The 21,063-nt window shown below is 42.0% G+C and overlaps 1 protein-coding gene across 3 annotated transcripts in view; it reads left to right on the top strand.

Moving 5' to 3' along the window:
* mast1a (microtubule associated serine/threonine kinase 1a) overlaps positions 1–21,063 on the top strand; it is an 86,142-nt gene that overhangs the window by 16,483 nt on the left and 48,596 nt on the right. Inside the window, exon 1 of one of the 3 annotated variants that reach the window (XM_030092876.1) lies at positions 4,848–5,240. The exons of the other annotated variants lie outside the window; for them this stretch is intronic. Coding sequence (XP_029948736.1) covers positions 5,221–5,240 — 20 coding nt within the window. The 5' untranslated portion in view covers positions 4,848–5,220. Of the gene's footprint in view, positions 1–4,847; positions 5,241–21,063 lie in introns of those variants that run through there. 3 annotated transcript variants of the gene reach the window in all.

Raw genomic sequence — 21,063 nt, 5'->3', positions numbered from 1 at the left:
TTTGCCAAAACTTTCTTTATTTGCTTCTGTGATGCCTTCTTGCAAAATAAGTCGAGAAGCGAATATCTTCTCGTTCTTTTGTGATCTGTCTTTTTGCATTTCTATTGTTTTGTGTAACGAGCTTCGTTGGTAAATGTGCTTAAATGACAAAAAGTCATCGCCGTCTTTCTTGAGTTGTGACTTGGCCTTGTTGTGTGGACGTCGCTGGCTGCAGTGCCAACAGGAACTGTTAAAAGTTAATTGAGGATGCTTCAGTCCAATCAATCACGGTTGCAGTTGACCTCACTACCCTCTAATTATTAGCCATTATTTTAAGTGCTGTTTTCTGGATGACATCATGTAAGTAGAAAGCAGGAGGAAGCAGCCCTCTCATGTTTCATCTCAGCTGTGATTGAACCCTTGAATGAGATGATTAATGGAAATTCCTCCAAAGTATCAGCATTAAAGCCACGTATTAACATTCACAGCCTGACTCTCAAAACATGACTGACTTCTCGGAGAGAAAGAGATGGATACAGCTGGCGTCTTCGCAGATAGATAACATTCAGTGGCTAAATTAGAAGCCTCTGGAGTCAGTTTCTGTGTCATTTAGGAGTGAGTGGGATTGAATGATCCTGAGAGGTTTGACAAAACTGATTAAAGTATCTTCATTTGCGCTGCATGCAGGAGAAACGTTCACGTTGGAGAAAAAAAAATGGTTTCAGATGTGAAATGAGATGCATGGTGGTGTAGCAGTTCACACTCTGACCTCACATCAGTAAAACGCTGATCTTTTTGAATGGAAGGTTTTCTCCAGTTACTCTGACTCCTTTCTTAAGCTCCAAATACATTTTAAGTTTTTTTTTTTTTATTATTCTAAATTTGTTCATAAGTGTGTCGTTTTCTCCTCGCCCATTGTCACTGAGGATTAGCTTCAGCCCCTCCCCAACCAAAATGTGTAAAAAATCGTCCCCCTCACCCACAAATCCCGCTCTCCTAACTCTCACATCACACATGGCTTGTCTCATTTAGTAGTAGTTTTTCGTCCTTGTTGGTTGAATGATGGATTGCTGAGGGGTTTTCACATGATATATTATTATAATTGGCCATTGCTTATGATTTGCCATCACTTTGACCTTTAATAACCACTGTTATAAAAGAGGGATTAGATGAAATATGTGTAGAATTACTATAAACTGTGTGCGACTCTGTCCATGGTGCTGAAAATCACTTCTTTTAACTTTAATTTTACATGGAGTGTTTTTGTATCATCCTTTCCCTCTCATGATAGCTTCTTTTTTCTTCCATTTGAACAATCCTATATCTAGACACAGTTATTTTTTTAACATATTTTGTCTTCATTATTCATTAGCTGCATGATAGAAGCATTAAGGGGACTTTAGTTTGAAGGGTCACTCTTTTGGTGGTGAATCTAAATTACTCTTCAGAGTTTGACCACGTCCTCTCTGTGACTGCTGCTCCTGAAAGCACTCCACAAATCAGGCATATTTTTCAGAGAGTATCTTCTGTCTGCTTGTCTGAAGATGCCTTTGAACGTGGAGGGTGGTGTAATTTTCCACAAAATGCTTACACTTTGCCAGCATCATTTCAAGTTTTGAAACCCTTGACATTTTCCTGAAATCGCCGGAGTCCACAACAACATATTGCCCCGCCACCTATTTTCGACTTTCCCACTTTTGTTCGATGTGAGAGGAATATGAATCACTGAACTGTCACAAATGTCAGTTTTTCATGTCAACTGTTGTACTGAAGGCGCTGGAAAGTCAGAGTGTTGTAAATATGAAGCGTGACATTCATTCCCCGTGTGGAACGGAGTTTTTACTTTACTCCATTTTCTTGATGTGTGTACTTGTCTGCTTAGTATTCCGTCTCCGTCTCACTCTGGGCAGAGGTACGGTCTGCCAGCAGCAGTCAGGCTATGCACGTTTATACACGCCTGGAGCGTTTAATTTGCATGTGTGTCTGTATCCATGTGTAATTACAATTTACAGCCATGCACAGTTTGGCCGCATACTTTTTTGTGTGTGCGCTCTGTGTGTGTGTAGCAGGAATGTGTGTGTCCGTGACTGCTGTCATCTGGTGTGTTTTGCCCGTGACCTTCGACCCGTGTGCTGGGGTGGCAGATGTCACAGCATGACGTGAAGTAGACACTAGAGCCGGGGCTCAGGGTTCACTCTCTCCCCTCGCTGCCTGTTCCCCCCCCCCCCTCCCCACAACCTGCCCGGTGCTGCTGTTGGGTTTCTCCTCCTGTGGGTGGAGCTGGTGTCTTGTACTGTGGCCACTAATGACTCGGTGTTTGTAGGAGGATGAGAGAAAGTGAATTGAAGGACGGCCAGGTCACCAAACACTGAAAAGCTGAGGGCTTAAATACGCTTCTGTCAAAGCCTGGAAGTCGCCCATATGGCGCACAAGACGACTCTTCCTGTCCTCTATATGATATCATGCCACCCATCCCTGTCTGTGACCCCCCACGGTGTTTCAGTGATATCACCTCCCTCCTCTCCCTCCCTCCCCTCCTCCCCCTCCATCCCCGTCTCTTCTCTCACATGTATATTTTATCCATCCAGACTCCCACATTAGAGACGGCATCCATTATTGAATTACTCCCCTCAGCACTACTGTGCAACTGTCACCCCACGTCAGCTCTAACATTTGGTGGATTTGTTTCAAAGGGGAAGGAGGGGAGGCGAGCACGCGCGCGCTCGCTCGCACACACTCTTAAGAAATGACATCTCTCCTGGCCGGGCATCGGGGAGCAGTTCCTGCGATATCTAGGACAAATAGACGATGCCAGAGCTCATCCAATGTGGCATTTGAAGACTTTGGGGAAAGGAAAAAAAAAAAAAAAATAGAACCGTGTCCGAGCGCCTGTAAAAGGACAAGGCTGATGTGGTTTTCTGATGTAATTCAATATTAGGTAGCCCAGCTCAGTGTTGCAAGAACAATGTCCAAAATGGATTTAAAGAGCTAAATTAAAGGAAGAAAAAAAATACATTACCTTTATAAAGGCTAAAATGAGGATAGAGCTTTTGCATGAGATCACATTATTTTGTACAAGTATACATTATAACACAGCTTTTCGATATATTTTCATGTCAGTGAGTCCTGTAAGCAGATTTACCCTGGTCTTTGTTTGAGTACACACTGTTCCACCTTTTTTTTAACTGTTTGTTGGATAAATCGTGTTTATAGACCAAGTTAGTCTTCAGTTTATTTTCCTGCTCTTCATAAATCCTACACTTTCAATCTATTATGTATGGGCATCGTCTCTCCTGACAAGGCTGGTATTATTCATTACTTTGTGCCATAAACCTTCAGTATTGTCCTGAATCAATTTTACATGCATCCTTTTCTCATGGCATTTAGATACAATAAGAGAGCTGTTGCTTTGACAGAGTCAGCCTCACTTGCAGCTGTGATAATAATGATAATAATACACTATCTGCTATTGAAAAAAAAAATCACTTTACACCATCCTGCCTGGCTGATGGAGTTTGAGCAAAGCAAGAAAATGTCGATTCCAGGCAGAAAAAACATTGATGAAACATTGATGAAATGTGATGTTTAACTGAGCTTTTAAGCTTGTGTTTGTCTAAATGTGATGGTGTAGCAAATCTCAGTTGATCCGTCCTGCTGACAGTGACCGTTGTGGTTGCTTTAAATGCAGAAGTAGTTCCGGAGAAAGTTACATTTATAATCTGCTGCGTGCAAAAAAAAGTCATTTCAAAGGTTATTGTAGTTTTGCTTTTCCTTATAGGGGAAAAACAAAACTACATGCATCATTACTATCATATGACTGGATTTATTTAGCTTCTGTGGTGGTATAATTGTCAAAAAAATTTGTCATCCATCAGTGCTTCGGCTCTTTTTTCCAAGATAACTTTGACTTTCAAAATCTAACGGTAATTGAATCTTACTGTGTTTGCGACAGTAAATCTTGCCTGTGATTGGCCGGTCTTAGTGAGGAAGTCCCAGCCCCACCATAATGACTAGGATATTGGTACAAAGCTTTATTTTTGGCTCTCGGGTTTTTAAAAATCCCATAATCATAGCTCCCAGGAATTTTATGACATCTAAGAAGCACATGTGTCAAATCCTGTCAGCATAGTTATGAGGGTGTTAAAATGATCCTTAACTGTGACACAATTCAGCCTGAGAGTTTTGTGAGCTGATCCTTAAACACGACCGTTAAAAAAAAAATAAATAAAATTATAGGGCATGATTGTAAAAAAAGGTTGGACATTGTTAGCAGATGTGCTCATGGTGAACAAAGCGGTGATACATAATAGGGCTTCTATTTGGTTCTCTGCTTTGAGGAAGAATGTTTCACCATTTAATGCTGCTTTTGGTGTAAAAAAAACAACAACAACATGACAATCCCTTTCACATGTCGGCTTTAACGAGCTGAAAACACACAGCGTGGCACATCTGAAGCACCTTGCAGCGTCCCTCCTCTCTCTGTCTTGTCATTCACATTCGCTCGCGCTTCACTGCTCCCTCATCCCCTCCACCTCTGATTGGCTTCCACTGCCGTTTTTCTCGCAGTCTCGCTTGCATTCCTCCCACATGCTGCTTCTTTCATGCTCTCATTCATACTGCATATACATGTGTTGACCCCCCCCTCCTCTCTCTCTCTCTCTCTCTCTCTCTCTCTCTTGCTCTGTGCCCCCCACCCCCCTGGCTTTGTCGCTGCACATTTCCTGGCTTGGCACGGTACCCTTGAGAGCAGCCCCACAGTCTTCTGTCTTTCCGAGAGGGATACTGGGCAGCCTGCTTCCTCCATCGCTCCTCTCTCTCCCTCCCTCTTTCTTTCTTTCTTCTTTTTTTTTTTTTAATTCTCACTTAATTTCTCGTTTTCTCCGTCTGTAACACAGCTGACATTTCCACATCTCTCTCCTCTCTCATGCACACACTCCTGACGGCTCACTCACGTGTACAGACTCACGGCGAGACATCAGAGGGAGCGAGAGTGTGAGTGTGTGTGTGTGTGTGTGTGTGTGTGTGTGTGCGCTAAACTGGACTGAGGAAGCTGACATGCCAGTGTGGAGCGTAATCGCCGCTTCTCGCCTGTCTGAGTGAGCGCGTGCCAGCGTGTGTGTGTGTGTGTGTGTGTGTGTGTGTGTGCATGCGTGCGTGTGTTTATTCCTGTGCACGTACGTACGCGTGGAGGCTCAGCTGCTCTCATGTTCGTCTGCCAGCACAGCCTCCGCTGCTAGCACCATGTTTCGACGCACAAAAAGGTAAACGGCAACAATCTGTCAACGCGCAGTCTTTGTGACCGGTGCGGCGCCGCGCTGTTGTTGGTGTGTGTTGATTCATCAGAGGAGGTTCTTGTGTTTTTCCATGATGTTTCCATTGTCCCTGCCAGCTATCATGCTGTTTCACAGTTGTGTCCCTGTCTCCATTTAGCTCCGACAATATGGTGTGTGTCTTTACATGTGTTTGTCTGCACAGGATGTGATTTTTTTTTTTTTTTTTTTTTTTTTAGATCTGGCAACTTTATGCATTTGGTGTTTTTGAAGTGCGGGGTTGGTTGGATCGTCTGTGCAAACTGTGCAATTATTCATCTGTGTATTCTCACGTACCTCAGCAGAAAACCTGACAGATATGTGCTTATTGTGGAGATGGACATGTGAAGGATTTAACCCTCTTTAGATTACAGTTTTGAGCTATTCCCCATCTCTATCAAACACACACACTGGATGGAGTGTGTGTGTTTGCAGCCTGCGTGTCAGAGATAGCATTATGAAGTGAAAGCATTATTTTCAGTGCCCGGGGAGTGCTTGTGGAGCGGGGAGCCAGCAGTGGGCAGTGCTAGAGGGCTGTCTGCTTGGCACAAGTCCTTGTTGTTCATCCCTCCTCCTGGTCACTTATTTCCCCTCTTTTCTACCTCCTCTGCTGTCTTTATTTCCTGCCGCTAATATCACCCCTCTATTTCCTCTCCTCCTCTTCTCCCGTCTCCTCTCCTCTCTCACACACACACACAGTCTGTACAGACCCCTCCTGCCGTTCGCTGCCTTCATCTCATCTGATCTCGGGGGGATTAAGTCTGAGTCTTCACTGTCACTCCCACTGTGCGGGGAAGGAACAGCAGGATACTCTGTATATGAACATGAGTGACGCCTCCCTCACTCAGACTGTCAGCCACGCCAGTCACAGTGTGTGTGTGCGTGTGTGTGTGTGTGCGCATATGAGGATGTTTACTTAAGCGGATGGACACGTGTATTTGCTGCCTTTGTTTTGTGAGCTTAACATGTTTACGGTGTGCGTTTCTGTGTGTATTTGTTTGTGTGTGTGAGATTACCTTGTTTTTCTTTTCCGTGTGTCTGCTGCACAGGTGTGTTTACGCGGCCATGTGATCTGCAGCATGACATCATATTGATCCATAGTGCACCTGTGTGAGGATTAGGTCTATGTTAATATTTGTAGCTCCAAAAACACTCATATATATCCATCATTGTTGCCCAATCTGTCATTTTGGTATTATTTGGTGATAAAATAGTGAAAAATGTCCCTCTTTATAAAGATCCTCATTGCTTGATTATATCAGGAATGTAAAATCCAAACATATTTACATTTGTACGAAACCGATAATCAGATGTTCTTATCTGTGTAGTTGTAAGAAGAAAATGTTAGCTGTTTTCATCATTGCACGTACATTTTCTTGGTTTGACAATTTCATTGAGGAATAGGTATTTGTAGAAGCATTACTCAGTATTTGCCGTAATGGATTTTCTAAGCCAGAACTTGGGAACATGTCAAATACTGGAAACTTTCATCAAATGCCTGCTTAGACTCATAAGCAGAAAAAAAAAAGAATCCAAATAACAGTTTTTCAGTCACAGAGCCTGAAATGCTGATATCATATCGGCAGCAGCACTGAAAAGTGTTCACTCAGCCCTATTCCTCAGTTATAAATATCATCAAATCATGTTCCCTGCTTTCTCTTTGGTTGTGTGGTTTTTTTTTTATTATCTTGCTTTCTCTCCCTCTCCCTGCTTTCCCGCACACTGTGTGCATTTTTTTTTTTCTTTCTATCTTGGCTGGTTGTGGCAATTAAGGAGAGATAATGCTTTGTGTCCACTCCAAACAGATTGAGCTACAGGAAGACAGTAAAATAGTGTGAGTAAGAGAGAGAGAGAGAGAGAGAGAGAGCAGGAGACGGAGACAGCGGCCGAGCTGCAGGAAGTAGAGAGTGGGATGGGATTAAAGGCAGAGCCTGAGGTAGTGTCTCAGCCTACATTTAAGAGTGGCCCGCCGGGGTTAAATGCACCTATGACGATACACTCTGTCTTTGTTTTGCTTCCTTCCGTCTTCGGCGTTCTCCTCCACTTGAAGGTGAACAGTGTCGGCTTGTTTTGAGTCTCAGGATGGGGGAGAACGAGGCGAGCTGGAGGAGACTTTGCAGAGCTCGGAGCTCGATGACAAACAAGTGAAGGAGGCCTTAATGTGTTTGTTAGCAGGAACATTATCCCACTCACACGCGGCTCATAGTGTTTTCCCACACGTATGCATTATTGCCTTCATACATGAAGCGGAGAAAAAATGATCCCGCTGATGACCGACACAATCACCAGAACGTTTCATACCGCTTACAAGCCGCACTGGCTGTTACAGTTTATTTTCTGAAGGTGAAGCAACATAAAACCCATAATTCAGCAGAGCCTCCATAAAAATGTATTTTTCCCTCATAATATTAATTTTTTTTGTCTGCTTGTTCTGTTTCTTTGTATGACTGCTGTTTTCACTGACGGTCTCCATTGTTACAGAACGCCATTGAAAAGTAGTTTTATTCCACACATATCTGACGTCTGTCGATGTGTGTGTGTGTGGCCTCTGTGACAGGTAATTCTGGGTATTTCAAGCTTCAGTACAGCATACATTATACTAATGGCCCTGAAGCCCCGACATAGTTATCAACTTAAGCATCACTGCATGAATTATAGCTACAATAAAGAGCACACTCAGTGGTGTTATGGCTTCTAGACGTCACTAAACGAGGGCCATTTTTCAACTATTTTAGTTTTTTTTTTGTCAGTGTGTGGCTCATACATAACAATAAAAACAGGGACATGGATGTCTTCCCTATTGCATAAATGCATAAAACATGTAAATTCAGTTGCATGCATATATCGAGCCTCTTAAGAGGACCAGTGTTGGTCCGGAGGTCCGGAGGTCATGAAGCAAACTTGTAATTCACTGTTTCGATTCGCTGTTGTTTTCCTGAACGACGCCTGCAGCCTCCGACTGCTATTGTTGTGCCAGGAACGGGATGCAGCAGCAAAATTTGCCACATCAAACATGATCCGCTGTGGCAAACCTGATAGGGAGCTCTCTGCCTCTCTCTCTCTCAGATGGAGAGCCTGATTGACTGGCACAAGGAGGACATTTCTTGAAAAAAAAGAAAAAAAGATTTAAAAAGAAATACTTTTAATATGCAAGGGAAGCAACAAGCCAACAAAGATAACAGAAAACATACTTGTTTTTAAGCAGTTGTTTATTTTTGTAGCACTTTTCATACAATTGGGAAAAAAAAAAATGTATGCATAATAGCACTCTGAACTCACAGTTCCCACAGTTGAAGCGACTTGCTGGCTCTAAAGTGTGACTGTAAGGCAGTGGGACTGTTTTAAGGATCGACCAATTATCGGCCTGGCCGATAATATGGGCCGATATTGGGCATTTTTCTAATAATCGGTATCTGTCTTTTTTTCCACCAATAGCCGATAAAATAAATTTATTTAAAAACGTGCTCTTTGGATCATATATACAGCCGTCTCTCTCTCTCTACCTGAAGTTACTACTCTGGACTGTGTAACAATGTCCCACCCACAGCTAAATTTTGACTCCAAGATTGTTAATTTTTACTGCAAATGCATATCGGTTCGACATATCGGTTTCCATAAGTACTAATAATCGGCATCGGCATCGGCCGTAAAAAAGCCATATCGGTCGATCCTTAGACTGTTTCCCTGTTTGCCCTGCCTTCAGCCATCGTCAGCTGGGACTGACTTTAGCCCTGGGTGGGATAAAGCAGTTCAGAAGATGGATGTATGATTGATTGATTGTTAGTTTATTGTTCGATTTGTTTGCTTACTTTACTTCAAACAACATGAAAAGGTTCAATAAAGCAATATAATTTTTATGATCTTACCGTCATTGCTCAAGAAGAGATTACAAAGTCTATTCGGGTACAGACATAATTTTTTCATTCCAAGCTTTGTACAGTACAGTGTAAAACTTTGATCTCAGGACCCTTTTAGCCTGATTTACAGTTTGCACTTTCAAAATGTTGCATTGCACAGCATGCACAAACAGGCTGCTCAACGAGTGGTTTGCATACATTGGACAATAATTATCTGTTGGGTATGGTATCGCGCAAGAGGTACAACACAGAAAATGTTTTCTAATAATTTGCACAATTAAAAGTTGAGGGGAGCCAGCTGAGGAAATGTGTCTTGCAATACCTCTTCAAGAGCATTAAACAGCAAGCACTTGTCTGATATTCCATATTCATGAATTCAAATGCACTAAATGGGTTCTGTGTGTTCGTTTAGTGGACTTTATTTCTGAGTACATCGCAATCCTAGATCAGGATTCCCATTTTTATATATGCACAGCTTTCGTAGATCAGGCCCTTTGTTGTGTCGTTTTCTTCTTTTTACACAGGAAAATGAACATCGGGAAAGGACGGGCCAATGATTCAACTAATTTATACTGAATTCCATCAAGCGTTTATCTGCTAGTGCATGATCAGCATGTTGTAGATATATTAGTTTGAATACAGAATGGTGTTTTTCTGCATCTTTGCAGTGGCAGATATATAAAACAAGGATTTTGTAGATTTAGTTTTCTATTAAATGGAAGTGTTTCTTGGCTGTTTTCTTGGTTTATGGTTTATTTAGCATATTAAAAACAACAGAAAAATTGTGGTGGGATTATTAAAAAACAATGATTTAAACTCTGAATGAAAGAACGCAATAAGAGAAAATCTAATATAGTCTCCCCCTCTTACTGAAAAGCAGTATAAAAACACATTATAGCATATATATTTTTAATGAATGAGCTGCGGAGTGGAGGACGGCAGAGGAAATGTTCAGCACTAAACATGGTAACTCCTCTCGATGCTCTTCTCCTGTTGTTTGTACCATGACAGCGCCATCTGTTACTGGCTGGTGTTCAGGGTAGCCTGAACCAAAACACACAGACTGTTTGTGGTTTATCTTTGATATTACCATGACACGATAACACAACTTAATCATGTTCAGCCCTGAGTTGGACGACAACCCGGCAACATGGGTTGCATAAAAATTAAATTGGGTCCACATGGAAAGAAGAAGAAGAAAAAAAACCCAACCTCCAGATACAGTCTTCCTGTTGAAGTGGTTTATGTAATATTTATAATCTATCCTGGAGTTTTTTTTTTTTTTTTTTTTTTTTTTTTTTTTTTTTTTTTTTAATTGAAGAAAGCTTTGGGCCAGTCTCAGTTTTGGCCGTCCTGTTTTGCTAATGTGATCATAAAGAATTCATGCAGTAATGACCTGTTGGATTATTAATCCCCTACATGCAGAATTATGAAGCGCTGTAATGGAGTTGAGGAGGAGGACCGAGCTCAGCCGCTGTTTGTGTCAAAGTTCACACATTACTGTAGAAAAAAAAAATGTAGACGGTTCATTCAGGGCCATCCGTCTCATCTTTAGTTGCTCATTGGCCTGTTAACTTCCCGAACAGTCATGCGTTGAGAAAATGACGACTGGTTTTAGTTTACATCTCGGATTCGACAATGAAATTAAAGGGACTGCCTGCAGTTCTGAAATAGCACAAGATGAACGCACCGGAAAGAGGAGGATCACACACCAGAGGCAGGGAAACACTTCCTACCATGAAAATAAGAGCACACAGGAGAACGAGCCACTCATACAGCATGTAGCAAGTGTGCAAACATAATTTGATTAACTACCAGTGTCTTGACATGACTGCCTTCCTCACTGTGTTTTGTGTTTAATTTGTGAAGCTAATGCTGTGTCATAGCTACCAGATGGAGCTGCAGTGTGGATGCATGTCACACTTCATTATTTCCTCTGAAGTTTTTTGGTTTTTTTGACACTTTGTCATCTATTAAACCTCTCACTGGGATATTTGGATACAGACATACCAGCTTAGCTCTGCAACACGCTGCGTTGAACGTTGTTAAAGTCCACATTTCTTTCTTTGTCTTCTAAAGCAAGAGATGTGAAGTTGAATCAGTGTTCCTCATGCTTCTAATAATGGTATCTACTTCAAATAAGTCAATTTATGGTTGAACAGTGGCACTCAACAACCTTTTACAGATATTTTTCAGATCGACTATTTTGTCATATTTAGAGGTTATTTACTCTTTAAATATCCTCAAATCAAAGTGTGTGACTGAAGTTTTCAGTTTCCAGGTGTATTTGTAAAGGATTAAGGCCACCATGTCAATACTGTCATTGGCTTGTAAAATATTGACGCTTTAATCAACCTCACCACTCTTGTTTGGGAAGCCGACAGAGGCCTGCTTCTCAAACACACTCAGTTATTTGTTCACCAGGATTTACGTGGGTGCTGTCACAATACAAATGGCCTGCAGTAACATTAAGCGTTTATATCCTCTTCTTTGTAATCCGGCTAAACCTGAGCAATAGGATTGATTCTTCTTATTAAAGAGAAATGGAGTTTCTCAGTTTTTACCATTGTGGCATTTTTGAATATTTGAATTATTTTGAGGTTTTTACTTGTATTTCTTGTAAATTTTCTAACAGTGTACAAACACATAAAGACGAACGGTGGACAAGTGGTGTACGTGTGCGCAGCCCACGCTCGTGTCGGCAGGCAGACGGTGGTCCATGCTTGTTTAATGTCATCAGATATGAGACACATGACATCTTACCTTTTATGGTGGGTGTTGCTATAGTGTTAAGTGAACCCAGAAAGTATTTACCACTTGGTAAATAATCATCCAGTGACAAAATGTCAAAACCATCTCATTGAAGAGGCTTAAGGCTTTGAAGTTTGCTTAAACCTGTTAGTATCACATCAGACGGTTTTGAGTTTGGGCCTCCTGCTGCTGCCTCGCGCTCGGCTGTGAATCCAAATGCATTATCTATAATCAGATACTTTTAATGTCTGTTAGACATGCTGCCAGACTCTCCACTTATGCAAATGAATTCTGCTCAGTAAAGGAAGTGTTTTTACTCTTTATGAGGTGACGGCTACGGATCGTTTGCCGTGAATGAGGTCACGGTGGGAACAAAGTGAAATGTCGTTATTGCGGTGATTCAAAGCCATTCTCCGGTCTCCACAAAGAGTTACTGCAGGAAGCTGACACCGACACACACACACACACACACGCATACACACACGCCAGAGAGACGGATGCAGTGCAAACAAGAAACTAGAAAGCCACAGACTGATAGATACCAGCGGAAATATCCAGAAAAGCAGTGTGCCAACACAACTTCCTGATGCATCCCCCTGCCCGAGGACACACTTTCGCACCCTTCGAGGACATCTGCCAACACCTTCACCCGCAGGAAAGTGATAGGACTAAAATAGATGTCTGGACGTTTTACTGTGTCCCGACGGCTTCTATTTACGAGCTGTGCTCAGGCCGTTCACCCTTTGGACACCACTCTGCACCATCAGATATTTAATTATTTAGCTTTATTGAGCTTCGCCGCGCCACTGCTTGTTTTAAGCTTTTCTCCCCTGTTTAAGGATGTAAGTGAAAATCAATGCATTATAAAGAAAACACTGTAGATTTAATGCACCGGTACGTTCATCTCTAAAGTACAGTTCCCATTCAGCCATCAGCTCCTAGTGTTGCTCATGCTGGGAACACAGTTAAGCTTAACTCACTGGTTCATACAACAGACTAAAGATTATTAACGTATTCATATGTTCTGAATTGTGGGACATATTTTGACATTTATTTGCATATGAACAAAATGTACCCATATGAGTATATTTCAAACTGATTCGGATTTCTTAAAGCTTTTGCTTGTAGTCGTGTTAACTGATCCGTCTGCACTGTGTGGGTCAGTCTGATGACTTTACACTCAGCTGAAGTTTCCAAACGCTCTGTAATTTAAATGTGAGGCGTTCTTGCGAGAAAAGTGTGATTATGAACTTACGACGACTAGAAGCAGCAGTGACACAGCTGAGATGGAAGGCTAGTTGAGGAGCTATGAGGCGCTTTAATCCAGTAACAAGCAACTGAAGCGGAAGACTAACAGGCCTCATCAGCAGCTTTTGTACAATTCAGGTTATTAACCAATCATTAAGCAGCAATGTAGACACAGTTATGGATCACTGGTTCATTTTCACAGGAAATGTAAGAAAGAAGCGTAAATTGGATGTGGCTTTGATGCCTGGTGCCAGACTTGCTGGTTTGAGTAATTGGAACTGCTGATCTCCTGGGATCAGCCGGAGCGCGGTTGTAGCCTGGCCTGATGAGGCTCCACTTCTGCTGATACACACAGATGGTAGGCTCATCATTTGGCACATCGACGGATCCGGCTCGCCCCGTGTCAACAGTCCAGCCTGTTTTTGGTGCACTATTGTGCAAAAAAATGATTTTTTTTTAAATACATTTTGTTTTCATCAAAACCAATGGAGCAGGTTTCTGCCAGTTTGAGCATTCTTGCTTTCGTTTTATGGCCTCAGAGTAGCCATCATCTAATGATTCCCGCCATTACAATAAAGAATATTGTCAAACAGCAAGAATCAGTCATGTTTTTATGGTCATAAAATTAATTCAGGGCTTATTCAGTGCAGTCCCAAGTGGCCAGACTTTAATTTAGGAAGGCATTAGGATGTGGTGGGGGAGATTAGTGGCGTGGATGTCAATCAGACAAATCTGCTCAAAATATGCAACGCAGTCATGTGATATGAATCTCAAACAAATTGCCTAATTTCAAGATTGAAGGTTATTTTAAGGGAAAATGACTCCGACAAATTATGTTTTGTCTCATCAAAATCAGAGATTGCTTTTACAGTAAGGTACACACCAAAAAATATTATTTAATCAATATTCTTAGAAGGTGCCACTTAAATGTCACTCAGTGTTCCACCAGTATTTTGGGACTAAAACATTATCAGACAACATTGTGGTTGAAAACTTAAAAGATGTTTGCAATACTGGTGCGATTTCACAGAAGGCTCATCTAGGAAACAAAAAGAAGATGGCATGTGGGCCGTGTCAGGACAATGAAAGACATTTTACTACAGAGGAGTGTTTTACAACTGCGTTAAATCATGCACATGGATATTAACCTGCACACTGCTGCCATCCGCAGTGCTGAGCCACACTCAGTGTAGTCGGTCATCATTTTAGCTGTTTTCTCACCCAGCCTGAGAAGGTAATATCGCTCATCACAAAATCTGCTTCAACTTAATTCATTTGAGGGTGAAGACATCAGGAAGTATGCTGAACGTGAATACACCATGTCTGTAATGTTAATGATTGCCGTATTTTGATGACAGTGTTTAAAACACCTCTTAATTTGTACTGTTTTTATCGTTTCCTCATCGTTTTCCTTCTTCGGACTGCTTGACTAGTCCGTGTTAAAAGCTTAGTCAAGAAAAAGAAAGTACATCCTTGCAGGACTTCGTGGCACACTGCAGGCTTTAGAAATAAAGTGGTTACGAGAAGCTGTGTTGAAAGTTGCCTTGATGGGAGATGGCCTCCCTTGTGTGCGGATTTACAACATCCCAGGTCCCAGACTGGCTTGACTCACTTTGTTATTCATTAGTCGGGCACTTAGTCAGTTCACTCTCAAATATGCTGTCCAGGTGAGCAAGCTGCAGTCAAAAGTTCAGCCAGAAAGTCAGTGTGAACGTCAGCCAGGAAGTCGATCCATCACTCAGCCAAAACGTTGGGTAATTCCGGCCGTCAGCCTCTCTCTCTGACTGCCAGCTTCTGCGCTCCATCATACAGCAGCTCATTACATAATCTGTTACTGTATGTAGGAATAATAGCACAATGCACAACCTTTTCTTGGTTACTGAATCAACTCTGAGGCTTATTGTACACAGAGAACACTCAGTCCTAAAACCCTCTTCATTTCCTACATGCTAAAATGTTTGGGTGACTCAGTGGAACCATCTTTTTTTTCTGTTTTTCTCTGTTTGTAGTTTTTTTTAATGATGCTTTTTTTTTTTTTTTTTGTTTCACTGGGAAGAGACAGCTTTGTCATCTTTGCTTCCTCTACTTAGCCTCTGTTTCACTGGGAATAACACCAAAAGCCTCTATTTATGGCTTTCTGTGCGAGAGGGCTTAGCAGCAATGGGGTCATGTGACCGAGCCCGGCAGCATTCCTTAACACTAAGGTGGTCTGGTTTCTCCTCCCCGCTTCCTGCTTTAGAAGTTCTTGATCATCTTTCATCAGCTCTTGATATATTTTCTCTTTTGATTTATCTGATTTGTTTATGTGTGGTTTTTTTTTTCCTTGTTTTGTTTTGTTTACTTTTGAGCCGCTGCCTGTCAGCATCTCTCAGCTGTCTTCACAGTCTCCATCTAAATGTCTCATGCTTAATAATTCTGCCCACATGGCTTGATCTGGACACGTTCCCAAGTTTGGCATCCCATCCAGGTCCCGGTGGATCTCTGAGGCCCTGGATGTGAGAACAGAACGGCGGATGTTGTGCAATAGGATGCAATAACATGGACCGGGGCTTGTTGATGAAGGAAACTTTTTTTTAAAGGGGCAGCATTTCATACCACCACTTCCATCCCGTTTCCCACAGTCATAAACATGTACTCACCTTTAAGACGTTCAGAGAGTGTTGGGGAGACGTCACCTGACAGGAAGTGTGACTGGATGGATCGATGGTGTAACCGTCAGGAAGGTCTGGTGTCCTGTGCGGTCTGTGAGTCAGCACTTAGAGCAGAAGATGACACCACTGACTGACAGACTCCCCACACACACACACACACACACACACACACACACTCTCTCTCTCTCCCGGAGTTAATAATCTGCTGGGTAAAACACATTAAACATGCACAGACACTCGCTCGCACCTGTCTCCAGCTCACATGTGCATGCAAATGGATGATCAGTCATGGTCCATGCAGCACGTGCACACAGTGTGCACGCACGGGGGAAGAGAAAACACATGTTGTTCTCCAGGTAGATGAACTTTCTCTCATCATGAGCCATTAGGCTGCATCGGGTGCTTTTTCAGAATTAGCTTGTCCCTCTAATTGACTGTGGGCCATGAGTTGCTCTCTTATTTAAATTTTCTTCACTGCCGTTTTTTTTTTTTTTCTTTTTTTTCTGTGATCGTCCATTTTGAAGATTGTTCTCTGCTGTTGGACAATAACAAAGCTGCTTCGGGTAACTTTAATGATATTGACTAGAAGACATCTCTGATGGAATTTGTTGAATCTTGTCCTGCAGGTGTTTTACAGAGCTACTAGTTTAATCTTCTTATCATTTAGAAGCGCGTCGACTTTAGTACACGAGCAAACATTGAGGGCGCTGTTTTACATCGAGCACTAATCAATGGGCAAGTTTAAAACCTACTTACACCCATCTGTTTGCCCACAGGTTCTTCTTCGAATAAGGTATTGTCAGGATCAATAATAGTCTGCTTTGAATGAATGAGTGAATGAATGAATGAATATCAGGTTTAAGGTCGACGGACTAATGTTTTCCTGTTATGGGAGCGGATGCAGAGTGATGAGTCTCCACATGCTGCCTACATGTGCTCTCAGGCAGCAGCAGGGTCTCCACGTGCAGCTTCAGCTTCGGACAGTTTTCTGCATGTTGCACAACAGCTGTACTTTCACAACGTACATGTAAGTTATAGACATGGACCTCAGGATGTGTGTTCTGTTAGATCACTATCGCCACTATCACAGCCGACCAGTCACTCTATGGTAACCGCCATCAACAAAATAGTGAAGTTATCTCGTATCATCCTCAGGGTCTCAGGAATGCAAAACCCCGGTTGAAATGCTCCTGGTCATGCATGATGTCAAAATGTACACAAACTGAAAGATCAATTTATCTCATGGGGGTGCAGTTTAGCATATCTTACTGAGCCAGGCCCATATAATCAAGAATTCATATAAAATACAGACTAAAATTTGAGGAATGCAAAAATCCATCAGTAAAAGTCCATAGAATCCTCTACAGAGGGATCTGCAGTAAATCTGCATCGCTAATTGCACTACGGTGCAACCACACCCGGCTCCATGGAGAGATTGTGCTCTGATTGGTTTATTTATTGTTGCAGTCAAAACACGCTTAAGTTTTAACATGAAGACACACACATTACGGCTAAAAATCAACAGTAAAGTTGCAGTAATTTTCAAACCACTGAACACTCGTATGAGCAGGACTGAATGAGACATTTCAAAAGTAGTTAAAATGAGTGAAATGTTAAAATGTTCACAGTTTCAACGGCGAACTTGAATTTGAACACAGCTGAAAGTGCATGTCTTTGTGCTATTGTTATATTATATTTATGTTATGTAATGAATGAGTAGCACACAATGATGCGGTGAAATTTATGTTAAATTTCTGTTGTGTGGATGTTGAGACGTTTCCTATTTATTATTATTTTGATTGTATTGCCACCTTTCTTTCTCATTTGTGATACTGATTCAAATGAAGACAAGTCTTTTTTTGTTTTCCTTTTTTCCTTTTTTTTTGTCACGTGAGCATGCGTTGTATGAGTGTGCCTACATACACTACAGCTGTAACAAAATGGGATGCAATTATACATGACGTATTTATTCAATTGTATATATACATATCTACATAGCATTTTTTTTAGATATTTGGATGTGATCTACATGTCTCAAAATAAATTTCCATCATCATCCTCATCAAAAATCTTAGTTGCCACCAAATTTATTGTCGCCATGTTGTGTGTTCTCAATCATTACCTCTGTGCTCTCGTAAGTGAAGTCAGGAATTTTAATTAACCCAAATTGCCCTTCAGAGACAACCATTACACAGAAAATGTGCTAATTCTTTTGTGTGCCACCGTTGCCTCGTGTGGAGAGTCCTTACAGCTCGGGCATTAAAAATGTCGTTTTCATAGCTTCTGTCCGTTTGTTATTGTTGGCGTCATGGTTATTGGTGTTCTGATTGTCGACCCTTTCTGACAGTTTTGGGCCAGCGTGAGGGGTCTGACCCTGTGCTTGCCTCAGAGTGTGTGTGTGTGTGTGTGTGTGTCCATTCATATTGTGTGTGTGCGTGTGGGGAACTAATGGCCTGGTGCCAGCCAGAGGCCTGTGGGGGGATAATTGCACATCAAAGCTTCTGTACGAGTCATTACCACAGATTTAACCTTTGACCCTACAGCGGTGGAGCCTCACAACCAATGACAGCTGTTGGTTTGGGTGGTTGGAAAAGCGGGACACTGGGCTAGCGGCTGTTACAGTGTCGTTTTTGGTTTTTTTGCAGTTATGGTGGCAGCAACAGAGCCGTCATATTGACATGCTTGCAGGTTGTTTGTCTGATATTTTGTGGGAGTTTCCTCATTTTTTACTGTGATTACGCTCACTGGCAGTGAGATATGATGTAGTTGGATTTAGGTTCATCTCTTAATTTATTTTTCTTGTTATGATAAGAATTTAGTATATTACTGAGTGCTACATTGATTGGATGTGATTACTAGGTGTGAATAGACAACATATAAACTATCAAAAAATGTTATTAGTTGTCTGCGTAGGCCATCGGTATCAGAAACAGTTATTGTGTGTCTGTAGTATGACCTCATTGTTTGGACAGGCTTTCAACACCACGCTGATAACTTACATAACAATGTGTTCTAATGAAGTCCTGTTATTTACTGTGTTCACACACAGTGGCTTCCTTACACGTCCTGGAGTCATGTGTCATGTTACTTACTGTCATTTAACTCTGTCTAGTTTCTGTCAGCTCCTTTTAGTTGGTAAATGGTCCTCTGTGTTTGCCAGCTTCTGTCTGCTGGACGACTTCAGTGTTTCTTTCACAGCTAACACTATCACTGAGAGCAAGATTTTGACCTCATTTGCAGTTTGTAGACTTGTTGAATTGACACACATTACATTTATATATACATCTGTAAGTATTACTGTGCTTGAAGTGTCAGTAGCAAATTGATTTCAATACCTATTGTATTGAAAACTGGAGACATTTGTGTTATATACATAGACAGTGGTGACCTAGAGGTTAAAGAAGCGGACTTTGGACCGGAGGTTCTCAGATCTGAATCCCACAGCTGACAGGTGTCTCTGAATAAGGCCCTGACCCCGTCTATTTCTAGATATACCATGATGTGAGTTCATACACAATCCAATTTTATATTAAAGTTTGATGAAGTTTTATGATATAGTATGGTCATATATTGCCATGTTCAAGTCCAGAATTTCACCCGTTTTGCTTCCATAAACCTGATGATGATGATTTTTCTGATTCAGTGAGTCAAAATAACAAGTAAATCTCAGGAAAGCCCCGAGTGCAGCGGTTGTCATTGCTCATGTCCTTGATTGTCATCCTCCCTGTTCAGATTATGTAACGTTATTTTAGCCTGTAGATAACGCTGTGCACCTTTTAATGCTGTAGGGCCGTGCACCCATTTGTCCCCTTCTTGTAAGGCCTCCGGGAGATTTTGTTACATTTAGTCTCAGAATAATAATGAAGATTTAGTGGTCAGCGTTGTTGCTGTGATCACGTCGGTAAAAAACAAAACACAAAAAATGTAAATGATTTCACATTAACGGCCAGTTCAGCCATCTGTGTCAACTTCAGCGTGTTGTGCAGTCGTACATTCATGAGCAGTAACTCCGTCTCTTAGTGACGCTGTGAAAGCAGCTATGTATACATGGTGTTGACTGTTTATAGTGTTGAATGACGGCATGGACCTGTTGAATGTTTAACTTTGCCCCGATGTTCCTAACCGTCCAGTCTGAGACACACAAACATTAACATAAGAAGGAAAAGAAGAGAACTCGCCGCACGGATGAAGTTAGGTAAAGCGGTTTTGAAGATGAGCCGGACATGATGGAGATATTTGATCTGTTGTGTCGTCTGGGAATGATCTGTAGAATATCTGCATTTAGTTGTTAACGCTCTCATATCTGCCCACTCTGAACCCATTCTCTTTTCTCCCCCATTGCTGTTTTGGTGAAGTCTTTTCAAGGCCACCTGGATGCAGACGCCTGCAACGCAAAAAGCACATATCTGCTTTGCATCTTTTGACAGGCCGACACCAACACACGTATTAGAAAGCCGTGTCACCCGCCGGCTCCCGCGGCCGTCAACAGAGGCCCACACAATACCAGCATGCACCATTGACCCCAGTGAATCATTGTGTGTGTGTGAATGACAGCACCACACACCTCAACGCTACTCCTCTGTCACACTCAGATTGAGCCCGGGTGATGGATTACACATTGGATTATGATGGATTATAGGACGGGCATTCGTATCAAAACACACACACACATGCACAAACCCTCATTGGCTTGGTCAACAGACTCTGACTCACAGTATTGTGGTTCGCTGCAGGATGAGATCACATTATCAGTTTTTTTGTTTTTTTTTGTGGTTTTTCCTGGCTGCAGATCTGAGCCCGTGCAGTCTGCTCCTCACCTTCATTGTTTGTTTGACACAACTTGTCTGTTTCTTGCCGTGTGCTTGGGGTAGAGCAGGAAGCAGTCGGAGATGTCACTGTTCGCTTTTTATGAGTGCGACTCTCGATGCGTTGCCATGGTAACAATGTGCTTTTCCCCCCTCTCTCATTTGCAATTCATCTTTTCCTCTTCTTGATCAGTTCATAATGGACAGAGAAATTTTGTTCTTGATGAACCTAATTGGCTTGCATATTTCAAAGGAACGTGACCTGTTTTGAGTGGAGCCCCGGGTTACTGTGGAATTTAAAATACGTTTATGCACAAGTGCATGACTGAATACGTCCAAATACCACCATCTGTCAGAATGCAGAGAAGGTAGCGCACGGTGCCGTGCAGTTGACAACGTGTCGGTACTTGACCACCAAACTGAGGCAGCTTTGGATTTATGATTCAAGGATGACAGCATATTG

Source organism: Salarias fasciatus, chromosome 6 (genome assembly GCF_902148845.1).
Source record: "Salarias fasciatus chromosome 6, fSalaFa1.1, whole genome shotgun sequence".
Lineage (NCBI taxonomy): Eukaryota > Metazoa > Chordata > Actinopteri > Blenniiformes > Blenniidae > Salarias > Salarias fasciatus.
Note: the sequence above shows the minus strand (reverse complement) of the source record. Positions and strands in the feature narration are given on the sequence as shown.